This window comes from Salarias fasciatus, chromosome 6 (assembly GCF_902148845.1).
Source record: "Salarias fasciatus chromosome 6, fSalaFa1.1, whole genome shotgun sequence".
NCBI lineage: Eukaryota > Metazoa > Chordata > Actinopteri > Blenniiformes > Blenniidae > Salarias > Salarias fasciatus.
This window is the reverse complement of record NC_043750.1, coordinates 24,385,180-24,410,997: the sequence shown is the minus strand read 5'-3', so window position 1 is coordinate 24,410,997 and position 25,818 is coordinate 24,385,180. Positions and strand designations below refer to the sequence as shown.

At 41.3% G+C, this 25,818-nt stretch overlaps 2 protein-coding genes across 3 annotated transcripts; one reads left to right on the top strand and one right to left on the bottom strand.

The window, feature by feature from the left end:
- Positions 1-59: 59 nt before the first annotated feature.
- Positions 60-1,895, top strand: ubl5 (ubiquitin like 5). 2 transcript variants are annotated; one of them, XM_030093200.1, is made up of 6 exons: positions 89-177; positions 266-317; positions 432-496; positions 1,272-1,355; positions 1,437-1,474; positions 1,634-1,895. In XM_030093200.1, the coding sequence occupies exons 3-6, from the start codon at positions 441-443 to the stop codon at positions 1,675-1,677; spliced, it is 222 nt and encodes a 73-aa protein (XP_029949060.1). In that variant the 5' UTR covers positions 89-177; positions 266-317; positions 432-440; the 3' UTR covers positions 1,678-1,895. The 2 variants fall into 2 exon arrangements, with proteins under 2 accessions (XP_029949059.1, XP_029949060.1); XM_030093199.1 differs by lacking the exon at positions 266-317 and having other exon boundaries at positions 60-177.
- Positions 1,896-2,299: 404 nt separating this feature from the next.
- On the bottom strand, positions 2,300-25,450 carry vav1 (vav guanine nucleotide exchange factor 1). The gene is given in 34 exon segments (XM_030093201.1): positions 2,300-3,202; positions 3,298-3,449; positions 4,027-4,156; positions 4,303-4,390; positions 4,617-4,727; positions 7,584-7,615; positions 7,857-7,922; positions 9,052-9,188; positions 10,178-10,214; positions 10,317-10,339; positions 10,419-10,513; positions 10,605-10,706; positions 12,759-12,780; positions 12,783-12,867; positions 12,965-13,100; positions 13,183-13,268; positions 13,364-13,450; positions 13,534-13,602; positions 13,721-13,816; positions 14,995-15,094; positions 15,194-15,297; positions 15,378-15,403; positions 15,406-15,435; positions 15,438-15,444; positions 15,533-15,567; positions 15,570-15,627; positions 17,133-17,219; positions 17,221-17,266; positions 18,009-18,073; positions 18,518-18,580; positions 22,468-22,584; positions 24,260-24,376; positions 24,804-24,896; positions 25,201-25,450. Coding segments are annotated over 33 exon segments (2,547 nt in total). The 5' UTR covers positions 24,888-24,896; positions 25,201-25,450; the 3' UTR covers positions 2,300-3,148.
- Positions 25,451-25,818: the final 368 nt, after the last annotated feature.

Here is a 25,818-nt window from a genome sequence, read left to right as displayed (position 1 = left end):
CCCGCCTCGTGCGGAGTTTTCTGTCCTGTGATAGGTCAACTGGAGCTGTCAATCACAGCTCTGCCTGTTTGATTGGTTGAGACTCTCACAGGAAACGGAACCAGAATCGAGAACTTTCCTCAAAACAGCACGAGACGGAATAAATATTTTTATTGCTCTTCTTCTGGGAATTTACAGGTATGAACATATTTTACACTTCTTTACCTTATAAATCGTCTATAGATGTAGTCTACACTAATATTTCAGAACATTCTCTTTTCTTCAGTGTGGGTTTTTGTCAGCTAACATTCATAAGCTAATCCTGATTCTGGTTGTCTGTAAGTACATGTTTCCCATCGACTTAAAAATATCATTCAAATCTAATTTCTGACGCTGCGCACAGTCAAAACTGTTTTACACGTGTCTAACGCTACACATATGTCTGCTTACAGGAGCTGAAGATGATCGAGGTGATTTGTAACGATCGTCTGGGCAAAAAGGTCCGGGTTAAGTGCAAGTATCCTTCATTAAAGACAGGAGGTGGTGCAGAGTGTTGTTAAAGTCTCTGTGGAAGGGTTGAGTCTGAATCATGTAATTAACAGGTCTTTCTGTCATAGACACCATTTATCAGATTCTCGTCGCATTATAGTCTGCTATGATTGCCAAAGACATTTAGCTTTCATTTTCTGAGGCAATAGTATTCAAACTCATGTCTCGTAGATACCGTAGTCATGTTTCAATCTGCGGCTGTTTGCATTGGCTCTTGATGAAAATGATACTTCATCCATCCATCCATCCATCCTCCCTCCTAAGACCCTTGTGGGCCAGACAACCACATCTAGGACTTAGGAGATTGAAGATAATAGTCTTTTATGAGAGCATGAGACTGATGATTGTTTTTGTCATTGTTACAAGATTGAAGCTTCTGTATTTTGTTACAGATCACGTCTCAATAATTGTACAGAATAAGTCATTAATATTTTTCATTTCCAATTATATCAAAGCAGATTTTTTTCATTTGGTACCTCCTTTCACAATTTTGTCTTTATCTTAACGATGTAAAATAGTAGATTACCTAGACTAGAAGAGAAAAGATCTTTGTGGCAGCCATTCAGCATTTATGCTACACAGTATTTCCAAATAGAAAGATTGCTGAATGTTTGACACTTACAGGTGCAATGTGCCACTGTGTTGTCTTCTGTTGAGAATCTCAGATAAACCTGGAATATTTAAACTCGGGTTGGAGAACAAGGTTATGTTGTGTTGTGTCTGCCTTAACTTGCTCCTCTCAGCTCAGAGGACACAATCGGGGATCTGAAGAAGCTCATTGCAGCCCAGACAGGAACACGGCACGACAAGATTGTATTAAAGAAATGGTAATATTGTAGTCTTTAAACATTGTCCTGACTGTGACTGGCCTCTGTTGGCAGCTGACTGTTTTCCCTCTGTTTTGGCAGGTACACCATATTCAAGGACCATGTGTCTCTGGGTGACTGTATCCTTTCAAATCTCTCCTGCTGAACTCTTGAACTGTTTGTAGCTCAGTAATTTGAAGTACACATTTCTGATTATTGTTTAATTAATTTTAATGCTCCCTTCAAATTATAAATTCATACTGTTCAGCTGTTTACATACTTAACTGTGATCTCCTCAGACGAAATCCATGATGGGATGAACCTGGAGCTCTACTATCAGTAGAGAACACGCATTGAGTCAAAGATGTACAGACAAACTATTTGGTCAGCAATAGTTTTCCACCAACATGAGTGTGTTGCACGAAATGTCATCGATCAGAAAGCTAGTCTGACATCTGGGGTTTAGTTCTTATTTGACCTGCAAATTGTTGTGTGAAAGACATGCATTCTTTTTGTTTTGATATTTTTGAATTAAAGTAGATATTTACATACCGACAAGACTGAGTGATGGTTGTTGTCATCGTCCTGTAGCGGTTATACACTACGATTTTGTGATCCCACTCATAGTTCTAGAGGTCGAGTCTGTATCACTGCAGCATCCTACACATCACACGTATTGAACTTTCAGGGCAGTAAGTAACAAACTACTCATTCATATTACTGTAATCAAGTGAAAGTATTGCATGTACAAAACTTGTAATTGTAAGTGAGTCACCACAGCAGATCAGGTGATCCATGTGTTTGATTTGGAACAAGTTTTACACCAGATGTCCTTCCTGAAGCAACCTGAGCATTTGGCTCAGGAACACACACAATGGTGTTCAAACCAGCAAACCTCAGACTGCAAGCTTGCTTCAGTCACTTCCAGTCCCCTGGATAAAGTCATCAATCTATTGTCGAGCTTCTTTTTTTTTTTTTTTTAATTACAAGTCTCTTGTTGACAATTGTTACACATTTAACTACACACTTGGAAAAGGCAAATTTGTTTCTCAAAATACTCTAAATTTATACTTTGAGTCATATTAACAATGTAACTGTGAGCAGTTTACAGTTGATTTTTGTTACATTATGGACTTTGTGTTTTCCAGCAGTGAGCGTCTTAACAGAAAATAACTCTCCAAGGAGAACTGGTCACTCTGTTTTTAAAATGTAATATTTTTTGAAACCTTTCATGTAAAAAGTTCGTTTTTCAGTTTTCAGTGTTTTCGCACCTCCCGTGTTCCTTATGTTACTAGTTTTCTCAGCTTTACTTTATTACCACTCAGACATAGTGCTGTTCATTTACATCAGTTATAGTCTTTTTTCAGTTTTCAAATTTCTTTTTTTTTTAACCTGTCAGGGTGGTTTCTCTTCACATGGATCCCTGCTGCATCAGAGATAACGGTGACCGAGCTGTGTTCACACACCTCTTTACGCTGTCACAGCCTTAAATGACGGATGATACACTCTTAGCTTGGCCGAAAGCTAGACTGTTCCTGCCTTGAATTTGAAACTGGGGCTGTAAAAGTGATTGATAACTGCAAATTAAGTGAATATTAAAGACAAATGGATTATTGAATGTTACTGGACACAGGTATCTTTCAAGTTCAGTGGCGATAAACCAGACATGATCAAAAAGGTTTTATTCACAGAAAAACAACACTCACTAAATCAGAAGTATCAGCATTTCTCTCACACACACACGGACATGCACACTAATGCATGTGGGTTATTGTGATCTCACACACAGACGAAGCCTCTTCTCAGGAGGAGCATCAGCAGTAGTCAGAGTAATCCTCTTCCACATAGTTGGCTGGAAAGAGCCCGACCTGAAGACCCAGGAGGAGCACAAGTTAAACAGATTCCTCCAGAAATGCACTTAGAAAAAAGCAAAAACAAAGCATGTGTTGCATATCGTTCTCACCCGGCCGTACACCTCCCCTTTCCACCAGCCGTTGTGACCCTTCTTGGTGAGGATCTTGATGGTATCGCCCTCTCTCAGCGACAGCTCCGAGCGGTCCCGGGCTGAGAAGTCGTACCTGGCCCGCGCCACGCCGAAGCTCCTCATGCTGCCACCTGACAGACACAGCAGCATCATTTACACCATATACATATCATGGTACTTTGCATTCACACAATAAAAAACAGGAAAACTACACGATTCCATATGAATAAGCACAAACAGGAACAACAAAGTGCAGCAACTTAGCAATTTTACAGTTTTAAAAGACCTTTTATTCCTTTCTTCGAAGAGAATTTGATGATAATATTGTGTCAGGACCCATCATGTGTCAGCTGAATCAATATATAGCTTCTGGAGATAGTAGTGTGCAGATTTTAGATATTTAAAAAGTAAGAACTTCCGCTGAGCTGTGGTTTCATTCACAGAGCGAAGAGGCAACATGAGATTGAGAACAGATACTAGTTCTTAATCTCTATAAAGAGACATCTGGAAACCAAATGAGGAGTTACTCATCTGCATTCAGCATGTTTCAGGTCTTTGCAGACTGCTCAGATGACCTTAATCAGCTTCACTGGGTTACAGATAAAGGAAGCTTTTCCTGTCCCCACCCCCCATTTTTCCTTTTTAATCAAATACACAAGAGTACTACTCATCTCCATATTTTAACTCTCAGCGAGAAATCCATGGTACCTGGCGCGGCGTTGGGAGGGGCGTTAAATGCGCTGCTCTGCTCCGGTTGTTTGTAAGGCGTCAGCAGCGTGGTGTCCACTTCCTTGAAGTAATCCTTTAAAGAGTTCTTTTGGTAAAACTGAATCATTTCCTGATGCAGGACAAAAGAGATCGTGAGAAACGTGTGAGAGCGACAAGAGATGCGGTTACACGGCACCTGAGGTACGAGGTGAGTCACAAAAACCACACAGTGCAGTTTGGTTTCATGTGCTCTTCGTCAGCAGGATGAAGACTCACAACTATGCCTCTGAACGCAATCTTGTCGTTGATGCGGTACAGGCCCTCGGCAGAGGTGATCTTGATGTGTCTGATGTCCATGTTGAACCTGGGAGAGCAGGGAGTGATGGTCAGAGAGTGCAAATGGGGCTTCTCAGCTCTCAGGAACTAAAGTTACAGATTTATATTGTTCACAATCATATCAAAGTAACTCAAGTAAATCTTTAGTTTTTCAGCTGTTATTTGCTGTTCTACACACATTTGCTGTTTCATTGACTGAAAAGACTGACATGTAAATCACACACGGATAAAACAGAGAACAGGTTGATTCTCACTTGAGGCTGATGGCAAAGTCTCCTCCATCCTTCTGCCGCACCAGGAAAGTCCCATCGGAGCGCGACATCAGGAGGTTTTTGGCGGCCGTGCGGTCCATGTTGCCTGCGAACCTTGAATCACAAAAGAAGCGATTACTTTTGGGGGACAATATGTGACTTATCGAAAGACAAATAAATAAAATACAAGATTTAGGTAACTGCTGTTTGAACAGTTGTATGCTTTGCAGCAAGCTTAAATAAAAATGAAAATCTATATCAATGTGTAAAAGCTGCATGCGGCTTTAGAGTCAAATCTTACTGCATTGTCCAGATGCCGTTAAGTGAGAAATGAACTGGCAACAGGAAATGTCCTGTACAACCTCCCCCGACCCTGTGTGTGTGTGCGCAGGCCTCTCAGAATTGATACTTACTAGTATGTTATTTGATTGTGGGAAATAAAGGGGCTGACTTCATAAGTTTATACTTCATTCTGCTCCTTTTCATTCATAAATTTGGAAACGTCTGTTTTGTTTTGACTAATCTATTGTTGTTTTTGGATTGTTTTAATTTTACTTTAAAGGTGCATTGAGGAGTTTGCACGTTTTTATGCGAAACAGCGCCCCCCTGCAGGCCTTGGGCGTAATGCAGCTTGGTGAAGAGGGGAACTCCTTCCTCACTCTTTAAGTAGCGCTCGAGTAAGATTTAAGTTTCTTTTACCTGGTGGCAGGGCCGGCCCGGGCTTCAGAGGCGCCCTAGGCGAGCCCGACACGAGCGCCCCTTGGGAGCGTGTTTTTCGAGCGGTCCCGACATTTGTTGAGCGGGGGGGGGGGGGGGGGGGGGTTGAGGAGCGATGCCGAACAATACCGATCAGTGCCGGGCAGGGCCGAGGACGAGGAGCGCAGTGCGTCGGACCGCTGCACAGCGGGGCACACGGAACACAGAGCGTCGTGGCGCCCCTTGTACGACTGCGGCGCCCCCCTCAGGACGTGGCGCCCTAGGCGGCCGTCTACTTCGCCTATGCCTAGAGCCGGCCCTGCCTGGTGGAGTCTGTGCTGGAGTTGTGGCAGTGCTAGAAGCCAGTCTTTTCTTACTTTCTGGAAGATCCTGCTCAGTTGTTGCTCACTAAGCATCTGGCGGAGTAATGGCGGACAAAACGAAACTTAACTCCATCAGGCCAGCCGGAGCGCGCATTACGTCATTCCTTTCAAATTCTCCCCCAAAAAAAATTCTGGTGCCGCACCGGCACTGCAACTTTCAAGTGACAATTTAGCGCTGTTAGAGGTACTTGCAATGTGTCAGGGCACATTGTACACATCATTAAAAATGTGTAACATATTTATGGTGGAAAATAAGTATTTTTAAGTTGAAAAACTCCTTAATGCACCTTTAAATTTGTCAATGAAAAAAAAAATGTGGCTGAGTGCAATCAGTTGACATTTCCACCAGATGGCGCCAAATCATATTTTTAAATCGCACGTGGGAGCGTAATCACAGAGTTCAGCCATTTTTTCTTATATATAAATTTTTTTCTGAGTGTCAGTGTTTTGCATATTATCATATATTTACTATAAGGAACACAGATCAAACCTTCACTTCAGATTATTAACAACTGGGAACAATGGATTTTATGGAGATTCCCCATTCAGAAATAAGGACCTGGTCCCTCTGAGTGGAAATGTGAAAATTTTTGAACAAGTCTAATCCAGTCTAATAATATACCCACTGAAGGTTTGCATCCATAAAACAGTAAAATTGCAAATAAAATATGGAATTGATGTGTTATGATATGCACCTATACTGTTTTTGTAAAGTTCTTGAAGTCACATGTGACCATCATGGTTCCCAGCACAACGCAGAAAGTCCACAGAAAGACTATACTTATTGTTATATAGGCAATAATGACTTGAAAAAAAGGAAAATAACTATTTTTCATTAGGATAATTCAAACTAATCTAAATTTACATGTCATCTACAAGACCACAGGCTAGAAAGACATTAGTTAGTTTAGAATATGTGGAGAATTCAGATTTTCCTAAAGGACTGCTACCAACAGGCAGACATACAGAATAAGCTGTTTCTGTTGCGAACACGCCAAGCTGGTGAAGCCCAGCGATCAAGGGATGAAGCTGGTCAAGATCACTAGCTTTTCTGCAACCTGTTCACAATCCAGACCAAACATATCAAGACGCAAGTTCTCAAGCTATGTGGAGATTTTAGATTTGAGAAATAATCTGATTGATCGCCGTCCACCTGGGTCTTTCAGCAGGGTCCGAAAGGGAGGATTCCAAAAATCACGCTGCTGCAGCTGCTGATACTGACGAGAGGCTGGACGACTCTTATCTGGAGGTGCAGTAAATCTTAAACTTTACCTTGAGAACATAACCTCAAATGCACAAATCACCCCAGGTGACTTTAAACATGGATTCCATGCTTAAGTCAGTGTTGTAGGATCCTTTACTTGTCATGAAAAATATGGTCAAGATGGAAATTTTCTACATACTGTTGACTCAAATCCTAAAAATATTGTCACTTACAGGGTGTCTGTTTGCACCTCGTAAGTTTGCCTCAACCAATAGTCAAATAAATGATAGTTAAGTACTTTTATTAGTTGTATTTTGTTTGTTATAGTTGCTTATATTCAGAATCATCTTTAAAAAAGCATTTTCTAAGAGGTGCGGACTTTGAGCTTCATTAGGTATGTACATGGGAGTTAGAGTTTAATAATATGCCAAATGTTTCCTTGCTTAAGTACAGCCATATTCTAGGGTGAGCATTTTAAAATGTTGATACGAACACTCCCTACTTAAAGATGTTTCACACTCTTAAGCCACTGTTAGGTTTCAGTACATTTCATGGCAGTATCATTTTCTGGGTCAACCCTGTGGGGTTTTTTTTAAGAAGAAGTGCAATACAGGAAGAAGTCTGCTTATAAGGGTTAACTGTGACTTGTTGAGAAAGTGACTCAGCCCACTTCTTCCTGACACTCACCAGTTGAAGCCAGAGAGGTCCGGGGTTGCCCTCTGCAAAGATATGAGATCACACACATAGAAATGTAAAAACCTTCTGTGGTCGAGACAGGAACAACTCTGCACTTCCCTGATATGACTGTTTCTTTTTTTTCTTTTTCAGTGCAGCAAATGTTAGCTGACAAAAGCAGGGTACAGACTATACAAAGTTTGTTAGTTTTTCTTGAGATGGAAAATAAAGATTAAAAATACATGATTTAACATCTAAAGTGAGGACAGGGTCAGACTGACTCACAGAGACGTAGGGCTGGACTTTGTTGGAGGGGAACCATCCCATCTGACCAATGGTCAGATTTTTTCCCTGAGGGACACACAAAATGGTGAATCACACAACTGTGAGGACAAAGCAGTCATTACGGCATAAACAAATCACCACATCTGCTTTCTAACACCCGATTTGCGAACAAACCGCACTTTTCAAACGAAGGAGTCGGGGCAGGCGATAGCAATCAGGTGATTCACACGTCAGAAACTTGCAAGCAGGGATTAAGTGAGGAAGTGCAGGAAAGCTTGGCACAGCTGTGTGGCATCAAACGACGATTCATGAATCACAAATGTGTGTGAGTCCTGTGATATCTCACTATCACCACGTAGTCTCAGCCATAAAGCCAAAATAAAACCCTGGATAGACCAGACTTTACTTTGGAAGTGAGGCAGCTGTTTTGCACACTCTGGCCCATTTACAACAAAGGGAACAAATTTGTATCCTTGTTTGTTTTCTTAAACTCTATTTTACACTATTGCCAATGCCATTTTTCAGCTCTATGAACCTCTTAGAGATGTTTGAATAAAATCTGCAAAGATTTATTTCAAGCATACTGGCCACGAAACAAAAAAAAAAGGCAGAGAAGAAGTGGTTACATGTGGTTTACATGTTTTGGCCTGTACGCTTGCGTGTGTGTTTTCTGTGCTGTACTCAGACAATCTGAAAACGTGCTTGAGATGAATTGGTGTAACGCAGCAAAAAAATGATACTGAAGAGCTGAAAATCTCTTTCAAAAGTGAAATGAGAGTTTTCTACTGGGAACTGCCTGAAAAACGTACAACTCTCGTGCTTTGACAAAGCGATCGGCAGAGGAAGAGAAGACCTTCAGTTTTGTTCCCTGACAATGAACCACAAAACCAGAGCAGCGAGCAGCAGCACCTTTAAACACAGAGAAGCTCAGTGGAACCCGGCCGACAGAAGTCATTTGATTTTCCGGATGGAAATCACTCCGATGAATCACTCCGCAGAGCGCAGGCAGACAGAAGCGCAGGTTCGGCGCGAGAGAGAGGAAGTGGAAGCCAGCGAACGGTGCGCCGGGAGGAAAATGTTGAAAGAGATTGGAGGAGACAAAACCATCTCACACCTACACATTAACCACAGAAATTGCGGCTTCCAAACTGCACATGTTATATTGAGTTTCCTGAGTGCTCCTGTGCTGTTTTACCTCCCACCAGGCCAGGTCCACGCCGGCGCGGGTCAGCTCCACGACGTCTCCCTTAGAGAGCTGGAGCGGCTGGCCGAAGCCAACGGGAGGCGGCGGCAGGCCGAAGTAGTCCTGACACACCTCCATCTTAGGAAACCCTGCAAAGAGCAGATATGGCATTAGGAAGCAGATTGATTCCCTCATATCCAGGTTATATCTGGAGAACAGACGTGACTAAAAGTGTGGAACGTCCATCTACAGTGGCTGCATTATTTGAAATGCATCTAGAAGAAAAACTCAAGTACTGAACATAAAGATTTGAGACGTGGTTGCAGGGCAACGTGCACTCAGCTGGCCAGATCTGAGCGCTTCCTGCTGAAAACTCTCTGGCTTTGTAGGTTGAAATATCAACACAGTATCCAGAAATGTCAGACCATAAATAGAAAAACACCATTTATATGTCTCCATCCTGTTATTTCATGTCTGTATTTTCCGTACCACAGAACTCACACTCAGAGACACAGTCCTCAAAGAACAAAAGTGCCTTTGGATTTTTGGGCTTAAACAGTCGTACTTAAAGTCAACACACACAAAACACCCGACTCATTGTTTTTGTTTGTTTTTTTCCTTGATTTCTGTGGGGGTTTTTTTTTTGTGTGTTTCTGTCTTCTGCTCTGCACCAGAATTGGTTAGTTAGGTTAAATTATTTGAAAGCACATTTTCTTTTAATAAATCACAATTATTTGTAGTTTTTCTTCTTATTCAAATTATGGTCATCTGAAATTTTAAATGTATGTTCTGGGATTTTATTTTCTTTACCAGATAAATTTCTTAGTCCATATTTTTTTCACTTGTCTCTGTCTCAACACTACTTCAGCCCTGGACCTCTCCTCTACCTGGTGGGCGGGCTTTAGAGTCATAGAGCTTTAATCTGATTGGCTGGATATTTTCACATGCAGGGCATGAATGCACAGTGCATGGTCACGTAATTTATTGCAGCTCAGTTAGTTATTTGCAATCAAATGCTGACATAGAAACAACAGTATTTATTTATTTATTTATTTATTTTTTTGCTGCGGGACTTTATAACTATTTATGATAGTACACTTTTAGTTTAGTTTCAAATGATTCAGCAAGAATTTCTTACCAAGGCTGGCATGTCCAGAGGATCTCTTTGTATTGTTCTGGAAGGAGGAAAAAAAACAAACAAAATGTTGCAGCACTTTAGAAATTCACAAAAAAAAATGAAAACATGAATAGTTTGCCTCAAAAAAATGGATTCTCACCTTCTTCAAAGTAGAAGAATTTTCTGTAATTTCAGGGGGGAAACCATGAGAATCATGCTAATAAGACAGTAAGAAGTATTGAAACGCTACATGTTTACAGACCTGAGTTTCGTCCACAGGTAGCGACTCGGCCTAAGCATTCTTTATGTGCTGCGATTTTACAGCGGGAGCAGCGATACCCCTGGAAGAAGATCCCCCTGCAGAAGACGGGAAGGTTTGATCTCCACTTTCTCTGGTTAAAAAATGGGAGGAGAGTGAGGGGAGGAACAGAGAGTGAGATAAACGCACCTTAACAACATGGAGCAGGCCTTGCAGGAGGTGGTTTCCTCAAAGCAGTGCATCTGGAAGTCGTGGTTGTTTGCAGTGGCGTTCTCAGGACACATATTGGACCTGCAAGCGGCAAAGACAAGCTGAGAGGCTGAAAGCAGGCAGAGACGCAGCGGGATTTCACTGGCTCGGTCTGACTTTAAACCTGGGCTACGAAGAGACTTTCAGTTCAGATTTTCTCCAGCTTCCCTTAGACTTTAACATGAGCTTCAAAACAGGAGGTCACAGGGATGACGGCCGTGATGCAGTCTTTGCTGGTTTTCCTTGAAATCCTATCGACAAATGCAACTAATTTAAACGGATTTGAGTCCTCACCAAGAAAGTGGATGCACATCTCAGGTCATTTAACCAGCTTTCTGCCACACAAAGAATGTATTTCAAACATCTAAATGGTTCACAACTGTTTCAAGAGTCAGGACCAACATGCAGAAGCTGATTTTATACGTTCATGCACCAGATATTTGGAATAAACCCCCTGAAAAATACAGAAGCTCTTTAAAAATAAGGCATTTCAGGAAAGCTGTTTTGTGTCGCACTGTCTTTAAGTCTTTTTATATGATAAAATTTTTTTTCCAATGCTTTTTATTGATATTTTGTTTGTGCCATCTTCACATTTTGGCTAATGTAGAGCACTTTGGATTGAAGTATTACCACTTCCTTTCCAGCATCATCTTTTTCTTTTAATTTTTTTTAGAAGACGTTCTGATGAAAATAAATACAGGGTAAAACAACGATATGAGAATTAACTAAAGTGTGAGTTGTCGGTGTAAACCTCTGATTTACATGATGTGCACTGATAGATAAAAATGTCTCCCATGAGGTTCAACTGAGGAATAAAAACTGAAAATGATAACTCCTTTCAAACTAAAATGAAAACATCGACAATAAACCAATTTTAATATGTCAGACAAACAGTACAGACGTTTGAGTTAACATTTAGAAGATAAAAATTACGATGAACCACTTCAGTTATTCCTTACATTGTGAGGCATTTAGAAAACAGAATCACTCAGCAAGTGGCCATGAATGACAGCTGAACTTCCGCATGCTTGTCTACAGATATTCAGTTCTGCTTTTCTTCTACCATCCAGCAGCTGCAGTTGTGAAGACTGGGTGTGATTTGGCGATTGGGGTGATCGATTTATCAACATCAGAGCGGATAAAACTATTCTTTTTCTCAATCTAAGAAAAGCGGAGCAGTCATGTGATTACACTCAAACTCACAATGTTTACGTCACACCAAAACGTATAGTTTCTTTGGCTGAATTACAGAATTCTTGTATTTTCAAATGAAAAGCCTGAAGCGTCCATGACTGATTACGGCAATGTGATGGCAGGTGCTAGTTTGAGGATTTCACTTAGAAAGCTGAAGCTCTGCAACCTGAAGCCTGACATTGTTATTTATTATAATGATTTCCACTTCAACACTTGGTTGTCAAGCTTTGAACTTTCAGTTTCATTATTAAACATTTCACAGTCGTTTTTTGCTTGCTCATGCGGAACTGTTGGGTTTTTTTTTTCTTTGTAAAAGTGCCCAGAAATGACTGTGGTTTATTTTGCATAAATTAAGCATAAATTCAGCTGAACTGAATTTCTAGTTTTATCAGAATTCACACACTGTTTATCAGTCGTATATGGCAGTGTTGAAAAGTGAGCCTTGGTGCCAGGCAATGGCCTTTCTGTTCATCAGTTTTGTGTTGATCATGTGTGTCTGCTTAAAGATGCACAGACAGTGAGTGTGTGTTTGTGTTTTCATTGGGCATATTCCTAACTTATGTAGTATTTTTCCACTTCATTGACCCAGAACAGCTGTTCTGTGTTTATACAAGCTGACCAGGCTGAACTTCACATAAAATAACAAGAATTCCCATCAGTGTGAGCTCATCTTTCTTGAAGAGGTCAGTTTCTGCAGCTTCCTTATGGAGGACACTGACAATCAGCTGGTTTGATCCGTTTTGACCCTGACTGCTCCACTGTAAAGTTTGAAAGAAGTAGCCAATTTTGACAACGTATGGAGGAAAAAGTTCACAAGTCCAAAAGTAAAGTGTCGTCACAAAAATCGGTTGAAATGCTTGATGACTCTCCCGTCCCGTGTGTGTATACGTGATTACTCACTGAGCCATCTCAAACTGCTCAGCCATTTCTTCTTCAGTTCTCTAGTTTTGAAGAATAAGTCGTAGCCATTCTTTCCATAGCAGTCCAGCAAGAGGAACAAATAGGACCACTGTTTACACACAAAAAACACACATATATAATGAGACTTACAGGTGCGTCACGTACGTATTGTATAAAAAGTGTTGCTGACGTGGGAAGAACGAGACCTTTTTATTGTCCTTCCCTCCTGTGGTTTCATCTCTTATCTGGTAATGCTGCAGCTCAATGATGTCCTTCAGCTCGAACGTCTCTCCGCTCTTCTTTTTACATATGAACACCGCTTTGTCAAAGAGGAACGCATACCTGGCAAACGCGCAAACACAACAAAGTCAGACGACAGCGGTGTCAGACACGAAGCACGCACAGAGGCGTCGACGGCACAGACCTGTCCTGTTTGGACTTTTTCTCCGAGCTGCAGATCTTCAGCTCTCCGTCGATCTTCGGCCGGCCGTAGAGAGCGAGAGACTGATTCTGGAGGGCAGGAGGGAGTCCCATCAGTCAGAGAGTTAAAAAAAACAGAGGTCAGGAAGAGAGCAACTGAGTGGAGTGTGAGCGGGGGGCCGCACCATGTTTTCTATAGAGAGCTGGAAGGTGGTGATCTGTCGGATGATCTCATTGTCTCGCTTCACCTCGTTCACACACTGTGCCAGGTCCTGAAAACACACACACACACACATATATTAAAGGATTATTATTGTAGATTTAAGTATGTAAACACACAAATGCACAAACTCACCCTCATGGCATCCAGAGCTGTTCGCAGGTTCTCCTTGTCTGTGGGGTCAGTGGTGTGTTTCATCAGCTCCTGCAGGCACCAACACACACACACTGGATTAGAAAAACTCTCCAAAACTGACTTGTGAATGTGAAATAGTAGCTGCATTTAGTTGTGAATAAACACACACACCCACACACACACCTACCTGAAGCAGCAGGGGGTATTTCAGAACTCTCTGCATCGGGACCATAAGCAAATCTCTGAGTGAGAATCGCCCACTGTTCGCTCTCTTTGAACACTCCTGAGAGAAACAGAGGCGAGTAAACAGCATCAGTAAACCACATCTGTATTCACGCCTGTGTGAGAAAAGACGGCTAGAAGTAAGTGTGGGCACACACACACACACACACACGCACACGCACACGCACACGCACACGTCTGTCACTGTGAATACAATGCTGGATACACCAGATCAACTATTAGCAATGAAATTTATGCTAACTGATTCATTTTTGTCTCTTGTGGTTTGGCCACAAGTGCAGAAGGCTTGTCATAATTAAATACCGCTCCAATGGTAGGAAGTCTTTAACACTGAACAGACACAGCGCTTGTTGTTAATGACCTCAATACATATTTACTGAGGCTATTCTCGCTCCACATCTGTAAACAGCTACCTTGCAGTGTGCTGAGTTTAATACTCCTGACAGCAAATTATCTTTTGGTCTGCAAGAAAGATATTTTGTGAATAATGTTTTTTTTCAGAGTGATGTTGTTTTGCTGGTCCTCAGAGTGGTTGCATCACCCATCAATTCTTTGATCTAAATCTTGAACTCGACCCGATCGTTCTCAGTTGAACACACACACGAAGGTGAAATATTTTTAATTAGATCTCCAAGTTTGAAAACTGTACTCAATATTCTTTTTAACCTTGCAGGATCCTTGCAGCTGTGGACCCTGAGATGTTTCAAAAGACAACATGTGCTGTATATTAGCGTACATGTGCATATCTCCGACCCAGAGGTAGAGCGAAAGCACTTCATAATACATCATAACATAACTAGGTCTGTTTAATGTCTGCTTTAACAAAACACAGCAGTCATACAGGGACACAGTAAAATGTGACGATTAGCACTAAAGATAGACGGAATTCAAAATGTTGTGACAGGACTGAGCATCGAGCAGGGTTAGGCCGGAGCGATCAATAGTTCAAAAACCAAACCACGCGTCTGTGCTCATTACCAACTCAGAGTCACCTCATTGATTAAATATTTTGAATTCTTAATGTGTAAATTTGCAATACGAAGTAAGTTGACATTGATTATGTATCGTGTTTGCTTCTGTGTGCACGAGTGTGTGTTGTGGTGTGAGACTCAGTCAGCTTCATAAAGTTTGTTCTTGTGTGTGGTCTCTAACGTGCAGACATCACCAACGCAAACAAACTTGCCTGGTAACTGTTTTTTTGAAACGAGCCTTTCTCACCTCTAACTTCATCTTGATATCTTCCTTTTCATTTGAAAGATAGTCCAGGTGTTTTGTGGCAGTTTCAACCTGACTGCAGTAGCGGCCGTACAACAGAAGCCTGGAGAGAGAGACAGAGTAGAGCGCATGCAGGTTTTTGTGGAGCAGATGCACAGCATTCGTGGTTTTGCGCGTGCCGTACGGTGTGTGTATTCTGTACCTCTCTTTATAGCTCAAAAACACTTGGTGAAGATTCTTTGCTCCGTGATTCAAAATGGCGTTCTGAAGTTCCTCCAGCAGGTTCAGGTGGGTGTCTGCCAACTCCTGCAGACACACACACATGCAGAAGAGAGCTGTACATGAGACCGGCTCACGAAACAAATCCAGACAGTCGCCTCACCTACCTGTATGTTGATGAAGATGCTTTCATGTCTTGAGGCGTGAGAAACTTTGCAAGCGGCTCATAAAGTGCTGCAGAAAAGAGACGGGGTGATGATGAGTGTGAGAGCTTGTGTGGGACGCATGTGTGTGAGGATATGTGGATCCTGTGGCGTCACACCTGTAATATAGACTCCAGTGTACTGGAGTACTTTCCTCGGTCTGCCTGATCTCCTGCAGGCAGCACTCCCGTTTGTCTACTCCAGGCTTCTGCTGCTGCATGAAGACACAGAGACAAAACAACTCGTGTGGTAACAGTAACACTTTCTTTCATTTTGACAGCAGTGGTAATAAATCTTTATTTTATTATTCAATCATGCTTTTAAAAATCATGAAAATATAGCTAGTTTGCTTTAGATGGGTTGATTTCAATCAATATTTATGTCACCTCCATAGGAGTATCTTGTAAACAGATCATTTTTTGATGATCGTGTATCTGAGTGACTTTCACACGACGCCTCCCCTGAACGTAGCTGCTATCTGACATCTGAAGCGATCTGCCATCACTAAAGATCTCACCTCCGTGCGGGATGGATCAGTGATTTTCAATTTGAGGAGCCATGACACTCACAGAGTGGTAACGTAATCTACAGATCATCAGATTGCTAACAGGGCAAATAAGAGGGCAAGAAAAATAGTTTCGGAATCACTTTGGGGTTTTTTTCTTTGAAGTTACAAAAATTTTTACGTAAGTTATTTATTGTTTAATTTATTGTGAGCACTCAACAGAATACATAACATTTTAAGGATAGACCAATTATCGGCCTGGCCGATATAATCGGACGATATTGGGCATTTTTCTAATAATCGGCATCGGCCTTTTTTTTTTTCCACCGATAGCCGATAAAATACATTTATTTAAAAACGTGCTCTTTGGATCATATATACAGCCATCTCTCTCTGCCTGAAGTCACTACTCTGGGCTGTGTAACAATGTCCTACCCATAGCTAAATTTTGACGGCAAAATGTTCATTTTTACTGCAAATGAATATCGGTTCGACATATCGGTTATCGGTTTCCGTAAGTACCAATAGTCGGCATTGGCCCTAAAAAAGTCATATCGGTCGATCCTTCTAACATTTGAAGAAAAAAACTCCAGAATCCATTCATTGGTATTTGGAAAGGAGTGAGAACATTAATTAATTTTTAAGGTAATAAAAATAATAATAATAATAATAATTCACATAAAGTGATGAAATGATGAAAAAAAACTCTGAAAGATGGATTTTTTGTGGGTTTTTTTTTTTTTCATTTCTGAGAACTGTGAAGCCACACATTTACCAAAGGCGGCTCAGTGCAGTTATATGACACTACAGTGTTATTTTACACATTTAATGTACATAAAATACACATAACATGAGGACATCTTAAGCCAGGGTCTGATACTAAATGGTGTTCAGATCCTTTTCCACTGCAGATACAAAGACCTGACCCAGTGCCAGGTTTTTTGGAACACAGTCCACCACAGCGGTTTGTTTTTCTTCATGCACGATCAAATTAGTTTCCTCTACAAAACAACAACCTTCCTGTTCGGCATATCTTTGTTTATAACAGGAGATCACCAAAGAGGAACAAGAAACATCTACCACAGGGAATGGAAGCTGGTATTCAGATTGGTTTATTTTTACATTTCAACCAAAATGCTGGTAAATGAGGAAATGGAGAATGGAGTTCAACACCAGCGAGCTTTGCTCTGACAAGGTCCGGTCCATAACGGGACAAGTGGTATTATAAAACACTCACAGTTTTCAGGGGGCTCGTCCGTCCTCATCAAGTCTTCATAGATCTCGTCTCCTTCGTTGTCTTCATTCCTCCACAAAGTCGTACAAGTCGTCATCCTCATCCACTGTATCACTGTAACAAAACGCACACATTATCTTAACTTCATCTTCCTACGGGTCTCATGGTACCAACAGAAACACCACTGATTTATATAAATCTAATGTATGTGCTGCGCCATGTTGTATTGAAATCAACTATTCTACTGTCAGTGCTCCTTGACAGCAAAAACAAACTTATACAAGATAATTGTAAATGAATGAAGGTCGTAACTTGGCTAAATACTGTATTGTGCACAATGTTGGGTAAAGATCTGGTGAAAGTCTGTTCATTTGGAGAATAACGCCTGAAGCAGCAGCTCAGATGGGGGAGCAGGTCGCCATGGCAGCCGCTGCCTTTGGCCTGTCGGAGTGTGAAATGATTCTGTGATCAATGAGACCGCTTTTAAGAAAATTTGTTCAATTAAACTGGAGATTTTTCAGTGTCGTGAAACGTGAAAACGTAGTCGTTCCCAGAGTTTGAAACATTGGGGTGGTTTTAGTTTCCTGTTAATCTGTAGGTGGCAGTAACTTCTGTGGCCTGACTTCTGCTCATGTGTGAACTCATTGGTCAAAATGTTAGTTAGAGAATGTATTACTTCAGGGAAGCTCTGATTATTTCAAATGAAGACATTTCAATTTTGTTTTTGGCCCTAAATCACATTCATGCCGTAAATTTGTCTGTTGGACACAAACCACTAACTACATTTTAAAAAAGCCTTCTGGTAACTGTTCTCTTCCTCTTCTTCAACATTACTATTCTGACGTTAAAGGCTTACTCTATCTGGTCCGACAGGCCGCTGTAGATCTCATCATCAGGCATGCATGCTTCAAGAGGAAAGGCCTGCAGGAGGGGAAGCAGATTACACGATATTATAAAACTACAATGAAAGTAAACTCATTTATGAAGTAAAACAAAATATGTTTGCCAGAGGTTGATCGGACGCCAATAAATAACCAATATTACACAAGTGAAGAGAATGTTGTAGCAAATCAGTGGAATAAAGAAAACTATTCAGTGCAAATAACTTCCATATCCACACAGGATTAAAGGTGGAAGTCTGTGACTAAACATGCTTTCAGTTTTACCATCACAATAACGAGCAGCCACATTATTCATCACATCTTCTGAATACTTTTTAGAAAATGATAAACAGCAAAAATGTTGAACATGCAAGCAAAAAAAACCGAGTGCAAAAAACTGTGTTTGACTAACAAAATTCTTCGTAACTGTTGATAATTACTGCACTCTGACTTAAACGCCTCAGTTCTAAAAGCAGGCTTCCACTTACTGCAGTCCTTTTGCACAGCGATGGGTGATTGAGGACAGAATGGACAGAGTGTCAATAACCTGTAAAAAAAACCGAGGGGCACAAAATACACAGTTAATAAAACACGCGAGAGGGAAAGAAAGGGAAGAGGGGATGTGTGAAAAAGACAATTAAAGTGGACTTTCAGAGGCATGAAGCACGGAAAGAGCTAGTTTTCCATTATCCAGAAGCAAAGGCAGACACAAAGCAACTCACTGTGTTCTAAAATATAAGAAATACATTAAAGCTTTACAAAAGAAATAAAAGAATACTTTAAAGCACGCAATTAAGAATCTTAATCTTAGCGATTAAGAGTATGAAATACTTTGAACCCTCTCACACACTCTCCTCCGTTTCATTGGACCAACTTTTCTTTGTGCATAACTTTCCTTATTACAGCTAAAAGCTTTTCTTTATGTAGAATCTGCAACTTATAGTTCAAGTTCACTCACAAAAATGTTTGTTTAAAGGAAACAATGTAGAATTGACCACATATCTTTTTTTCATCATGATTTAGTGACTCAAATCTTTGCAGCCACTTTCCAAAAACAAATATTGGCTTTATTTGCAAAAGTAGGATCACAATAATTCTAAGCACATTTGAACTGGATTTCATAAAGTTCATTTCAAGAAAGAAAAAAAATCATGTGCATTCATCTGAATTCAACTTGGAGGCATAACAATGTTTTGTTTTATTTTTCGGTTATATTTCTGCTCGAGTCTTGGAGATCGTTATTGTAGTGGTTTCGGCTCAGTGAGTTCCAGAAGAATGTTGTGTCCTTTCAATAAATAAAGTTGCCCTTCTCCGCTCTGGGGTCAGGTGAGGATGAAAATGAGCTTCTGAGGTTGGACGGACATATGAGGAGAGGATACCAACTACAAAAGACCAGGCGGAGAGTCACTCCTGAGCTGGCTGCAGTGTCGCTCCTTTCTGGCCTCACTGAGATTAAACCTGAATGTCAGAGAAAATTGTTTAACATCTCTCCGCATGAAGACCGAGCCTCCCACAGCGTCTGGCGGCTGCAGGATAATAATGGAGGATATTTCTGACGTGTCTGTCGCCCTTCAAGATTGACATGTTTGAATTAAATGTGGAAACAGTGTCTGAGTTACGCTGTTGTGAAAGCATTTATCATGTGAAGAAACGCCGAAGCTCTGTCTGTCTGACTGTCGCCGTCTGATGAGGACGGCCGACTCTGCTCTCTTCCATCTGTTTGTGCTGAGCTGAATTTAGTTTTTAACATTTTTCTGTTGCTTTTCTGTATCTGTTTGATAGAACTTAACATCACAGAAGATAGGAGAAACATTCATGTCCAAAAGTGCGATATTATGATGAGAGGAAACCAGTACGAAATTTCGTGAGAGATATAATCAGAAACAAACTCTGAGTTGATCCAAACAAAACTGATTCTCCTTTCTGATTACAGCAAAGCGCATCAGCGAGCTTAAATGTTTGGACTGTGTTTAATGTTTCAAAATGTGAGGCGCGCAGTGTTTTTGATAATGTGAAAATTGTCATGATAAGTTTTTTTTAATAAAAATAAAAAAAAAACCTTTCAAAGGAAATTTTATTGAGGGTGTAATGCGATTATTCAAAGATGAATGAGCCTTCAGTGCAAAACCATGAATAACAACTGACAGCAACAGAGTATAAAGACTTACATTTTTAAAGATTTGAAGGACTCATTGGTACTTGGTTAATTTTCCTCAGCTTTGAAAAGACCTGTATTTGATCAGTAATGAATTTCAGTGACAAAAAAGAAAAAAAAAAAAAAGTGATTTCTTCCATTTTGCTTCCTGAGTTTTGAGGCTGTTCAGCTGCATTTTGCTTCTCTCGAGAAGCATTTGACTCCCCTCTCAAGATGCTGCCTCAAAGCCAAACCGCTGAGCTGACGCAATTCGCTTTCAGCAAGTAAAAAAAAAAAAAAAAAACAAGTTCAAGAGTCTCTCCTGGAACTCCTGGAGACAGAAAATAGATCGTCTGAGTACCGAGTGCGTCTCTGCTGGACTTTTTTTGGAGCGGATTTCTGCTTTCATTAGCGACAGAAAAAGGAGGAGAGACGTAACGAGAAGTGAAAGTCTGTGGGACGTTCTGAGAAGAAAAAAAGATTTGAATGGAGTAATTTACATCCCACTGCAGTCTTAGACTTTAAAAGAAAAAAAAAAACACTTATTAGCTTTCTGAGGCCGACTTAGACGAGGAGATCAAACCTTTCAAACTTGAGAGAGCGGTTTTGATCCTCTCATCTGCATCTCCGCCAGAAATGTGCCCAAATGTGGAGGTCCGCGAGCTGCGAGCGGAAGACCGGTCTCTCCCTGCAACAACTCAGCATTTGTTGCAGGTATGAAAAGGAACCCCAAAACAAACTGCAAAGCAAAGACTTTAAGTAGAAAGCCGAGGAAACCGGAGTACCTGGAAGAAGCCCACAGACACGATAGAACATGCAAACTCCACATAGAAAGGCCCGGACAGTATTAAAAACTGAATCCTTGTTTTTGTGAGGCGAGAGAATTAACAGCTCCTGACTTATAATGACACTCATTAATTAATTCTATATCAAGCAAAGCAAATTAGCTATCACCTGAATATCTAACATACATTGTGTTTAGGATTCAGTATGCTGCACAGGGCTGTAGTGGCTCGCACTCTAGCTTCACAATGAGAAAAATCAAAGGTTCAAATCTGGATTTGAGGTCATTTCTAAATCAATTTTACATCTTTTCCCTGTTTGTTCGGGTCAGTTTCTCACATTTCCTCTTAGTAGTCCAAATACATGTCTTTGAGGTTAATTAGTGGCTCCAATCAATGTATTTTAACATCATGAGGGCGAAAGTCAGAGCGATGAATTGCGTCCAATGTAATTTGAAAGTGATGTGCAACAGAAAACAGAAAATAACATAATTACCAGAATTACCATACTGAAAATCATTTAATTGAAACTACTGTGCACTTTTCAGTGCTGATTTGTGCAGTTAATTTAATGATAGAGGTGACCAATTCATTTGGAGGAAAAAAACACACACAGAAAAAGCCGTCATTACTGCAGAGTTTGCTCTTAAGCAGAATATGTTATTAATGAAAATACAATGAGAATCCTGCAAATTCAATTACAGCGTTACATTGATTTTCTTTGGTTTTTTGAGGCGCTGCAAAATATGCAGCAACCCTTTTGTACCACTTGCATGTTGGATCAATTAAATGAAGTCTTATTACATACTCATCATTTAATTTAACTGTAGTGTGTGATTGGCTTTTTGAATCTAATGCAGCCTGCTGGTTGTCTTTTCAGGCGAGTGACTGGAGGCAGTAAAAATGAAACGAGAAGCAGAAAATAATGGAAGCTTAAAACCTACATGAGGCAAACAACGAACTATGAAAAAGACCCCACAGTTACAGTTCACAGTTAGACAATCACACCCATACATGCACACTAAATTACTGCACTGCACAGAAAGCGAAAGAGAGCTGAGCTGTGAGACACTGAACTCATGCCATCGCTCGGCCGCTGCACATTAGAGAATCAGCAACCGGCTTCCTGTTCAGTCTTTGCGGCTGTTTGCAAGCTGCAAATAGGAGCCAGGACTTGCGCTTCTCACAATGACTGAGCTGTGAATGCATGATATTTATTATTATTATATTATTGCTGTTGTGTGTTTAACCTGCAGCAATAACAGGGCAACACCCTGCAGACAGAATCATGAAAAACTGTGAAACAACAAACGGAAGCAGCCCAGGAGCCCATTTCAGAATAATGAGACGAAAGCCACAGGAAAAACAAAAAACCCTCACAGTGAGTTTTAAGTGTAGAACTCCAACGGATTTAAAACGTGCTCACAACAGATATCCAACTAACATCGGCGGCCTGTTTACCACATCCTGGCTTCATGCTTTTTGATGGACACAGAGACAGACGTGGTGTGACGGTACCTTGGCGAAGTCTCGAACATCAAACAGGTCGAAGGCTTCAAACAGCTCGTTCTTTTTCAGATGAAACTTCTCGTGACATGCTCCCAAGAACGTCCGGATATTTTTAAGGCACAGGAACTAGAAAAGAAAACACAGAATTTCGCCTGTTGCTAAAGGTGCTTGTCTTTGAATATAATTCATTTGGCATCAGTAAAAAACCCTTCCGCTTCAGTGTTGAATCGCCACTCCAGAAGGAAAAACCTTTTCAAGTTCATGTTTTCAATCATAATTTTGACATGGTTAGTTTTTTTTAAGTGTATTTTGAGCACGAGGTGGTCCTTCAAATCTGATTTCTACTGAATACAAAGCAAAGTTTAAAAATTCTCAGTGAACATGTCAGCAAGATCAGCAGAGAGCCGAAATAAAGGCGAGGGGTTCATGGAGAAGAAACGTAGGTTAAAACCCACAGAGTCCGTGCATAGAAGTGCAGCGAGAAAAATAAGGCCGCGGTCACACTTATTGTGCTTTACATGAACTGCGAGGCCGCGGCTCTCTCTGGCTCTCTCTGCGTTTGTCAGTCTGTCTGCTCAGCAGTGGGAAAAGAGGAAGTCTAATATGAGAAAAGGGGAAACATTTAGTTCTGACCGATACTGTTTGCACACACCACATCTCTCCATCGGGAGTCAGCTCAACTGCGAGTCACACTTTGCAGCAATAACTCACGATGGAGTCTCCCTGATTGCGAGAGCAGAGGGAAGATCCTGTGCTCAAGTCATGTCATCAGGTGTGTGTGTGTGTGTGTGTGTGTGTGTCAGAGTGGACTCTCCTCTTGCGTTAATCAGTTTTTCTTTTCGAACGTTTCCAAAGTGACGTTCGCCTCAGAGGGTTTCCCAAAGTTTCAAACGCACGTGGAAGTGCAGCGAGAAATGCAAAGCCACACACTCCAGCCTGCTGAGGACATGACTGTGAGCCCGATCTGATATGAAACCAGGCCTTCCCTTGAGGGAGGTTCACTCCAGCCACGTGATGGCCTGCCTCTCGTTCATCAGGCACTCTCATTCGCTCATTTCTCAAAAACTTGGAAGCAGATTTTGATGAGCTTGAAGAAAAAAGAATTTGCCCGAATTAGCTTGACTTTTTTTTAGTCTGGAACCAGCTGAAGGAAGGGTTTTGGTGGTTAAATGAGCAGACTGGTGTTGAAATCCACAAAATAAACCAGATCCACTCCATCTGCATCAGACTAAAACATCTGATCAACCTCCTGTTATCTGTAGGAGCGAATGAAACCTGAGTATCGCCATTTGACATGTCATGCCTCTTTCCTGTGGGAGTAGCTGTCAGGAACCAGGACAGTTATTGTTGATAGACAAAAAGCAGACCAGATAACTCCTGAAGTGAACAGTTTTACCGTTTTCTTCTCTAATGCCAGCTGTTAGCAGTGAAATGAGATTACTGTAGATCGAGTTTCATCATGTGATACAGAGAAAAAAAACTGTACTGACTAACATCACAGATATGCATGCAACATTAATGTCACCTTATTATTCATGTATGTTAATAAATTTGACAAGATTTGACTTAAAATCTACCAAACAAGAGATTCATGTGATTAAATGAGGTTATTTCAGGACTGCAGATATCGACTGTAATCTCCATATCTGTTCTCCATCGCTGCACCACGGTCAATCTGCATGCTCCCGGATGTGGACCGATTTACAGGACGGGATTTTCCTATCAGGCAGCCACAAAGGCTTCAGCTGGTTGTTATGGAAACAACCGGCCAACAATGTGTGTCTGCGCGTGAGCGTCCTACCTGGGACATCTGTGGCCGCAGGTTGATCTCTCTCAGGTTGACAGCCTGAGGCAGCAGGTTGTTGAGCAACTGGCAGAGCAGCACGCCGTCTCTCAGAACCTGAGCCAGGTCACACACCTGCGCCCGCCGGTCACACACACACAAAATGAAATGTCAAGCTATTGGGACACCATGAGTGCAGGTGTGTGTGTGTGTGTGTGTGTGTGTGTGTGTGTGTGTGTGTGTGTTCTTGTATTTCTATCCTTGTCGGGGCCAAATGTCCCCACAAGGATAGCAAAACGTGGAACGACGTGCCTTGTGGGGACCTTTTTCCGGTCCTAAGTAGGAGAAACAGTGTTTTCTTGACCATGTTGTTGTTACTGAAAAAAGTAAAAGTGCAAAAACATTTCTTTAGGGTTAGGCTTTGTTGTGGTGTGGGTTAGGGTTAGGGTAAGGGTCAGGGTTAGGGGCTAGACATGAATGGGAGTCAATGGACGGTCCCCACAAGGATAGAAATACAAGACTGAGCGTGTGTGTGTGTGGTGTGTGGGCACAGCTGACCTACCTGTGCGCCCTCCCATGTCACCCGGTTTTCAGGGAGAACCCGGCAATCAATTAACCAGATCGCACACTGTCGCCACATCTCCATCACTGCTGACTGACAAACCAGATAGATAGATAGACAGATAGATAGATAGATAGATAGATAGATAGATAGATAGATAGCAGTAGGTCACTGTCTCTCTTGACTCTCTTCAAACAGAAAGCTTTCTGACTCAGGTCATTCACACTGTTGGATGATCAGCGGGGCCTACAGCGAACACAGAGCACACTCTCCCACGGTGTAACAGTACACTACACCACTACAGTATTTTTTGTCACCTAGTGCAAAAAAAGCCGCTGCTGTATCCAGAAGAGTTCCTCTTTATAACTGTAAGGGAAATATTGCCATCTGATATTACCTTAAGTTGTTCCCCCTGGCAGTTGTGCCTCTCCGTTCTCGAAGTTCGCCTTCCCGTCTCCTGTCTTCGTTTCAATGTCTCATTTTCAGACTTGGGCGCTCTCGTTCTCGCCTTTCTTCCGTGGTGGGTGTTCTGCAGCGCTGCAGTGTGTCGAAGGCTTTTAACTTCATCCCGCAACTTCCTTTTTCCTCTGACGCACCCTCTCTCTCACACACACACACCACACCACACACACACACCACACACACACCACACACACACGCAGACTCTCACACATGCACGCACACACGCACACACATGCATGCATACAGACACACACACACATGCGCAGAAACAACACAAAAAAAAAGGTTGTCACTGCTGCTACAGTTCATAAAGAGAGTTTGGCCTCCATGTGAAACAACTAACTTTGCATTCTTTTCTAAAATTACAAACATAAACCACAAAATCTATTGAAATAGCTGAAAATAACAACTTTTGTATCCAAAACACTACATGACACACAAAACACACAGAATAAAGCTGTTAGAGTATTTTATGGAGGGATGTAAAATTAAAACAATCTATTTTATAGCATAGCTCATAAATAATGTGTGGAGTTTCAAAGCTGTAGAGAGA

Bases quoted from the DNA above. Each gene is read 5' to 3' on its own strand.
- ubl5 (XM_030093199.1), top strand. From the start codon at position 441: ATGATCGAGGTGATTTGTAACGATCGTCTGGGCAAAAAGGTCCGGGTT. The intron at 497-1,271 runs GTATCCTTCATT...TGCTCCTCTCAG, and splicing joins AAGGTCCGGGTTAAGTGCAA to CTCAGAGGACACAATCGGGG. The intron at 1,475-1,633 runs GTATCCTTTCAA...TGATCTCCTCAG, and splicing joins CCATGTGTCTCTGGGTGACT to ACGAAATCCATGATGGGATG.